We start from the raw sequence: 405 nt of genomic DNA on the forward strand, positions 1-405 counted from the left end.
CCTCCTGGCCTGGGTAAGGTGGCCGTGCGGTGGGCTGGGCTGCCTCGGGGTCCTGGGCAAGGTCCTTAGACAACCTGGATGACCACCCTGTGCCCCCTCCTCCAGGTGACGGGCGCCTTTGAGCTCTACATGTGCTACAGCCCACTGGGGACCAAGGCGTCGGCCGTCAGTGCCATCCATAAACTGATGCGCTGGATCCGCAAAGAGGAAGACCGCCTCTTCATCCTCACGCCCCTCACGTACTGATGAGAATGTGTGTGGGCGCAGCCCTCTTAGGCATATCGGGCTGTGGAAGCCGTGGGAGCCTCCAGGTGGCCCTGGCCTCTCTGCTCCCCCTCCCCCTGCTGCAGCAGGCAGCAACTGTGGGGTGGTGTGTGCATTAAAGTGCTTTGGGGAAGACACTGA

General features: G+C 62.7%; 1 protein-coding gene across 1 annotated transcript in view; it reads left to right on the forward strand.

Moving 5' to 3' along the window:
• The window catches only part of MON1A (MON1 secretory trafficking family member A), an 11,340-nt gene extending 10,935 nt beyond the window's left edge, over positions 1–405 (forward strand). The window contains 2 exon segments of the mRNA XM_010851954.1: positions 4–13; positions 106–405. Of these exon segments, the coding sequence (XP_010850256.1) occupies positions 4–13; positions 106–246 (151 nt within the window). The 3' untranslated portion in view covers positions 247–405.

This window comes from Bison bison, unplaced genomic scaffold, assembly GCF_000754665.1.
Source record: "Bison bison bison isolate TAMUID 2011002044 unplaced genomic scaffold, Bison_UMD1.0 scf7180017864304, whole genome shotgun sequence".
Lineage (NCBI taxonomy): Eukaryota > Metazoa > Chordata > Mammalia > Artiodactyla > Bovidae > Bison > Bison bison.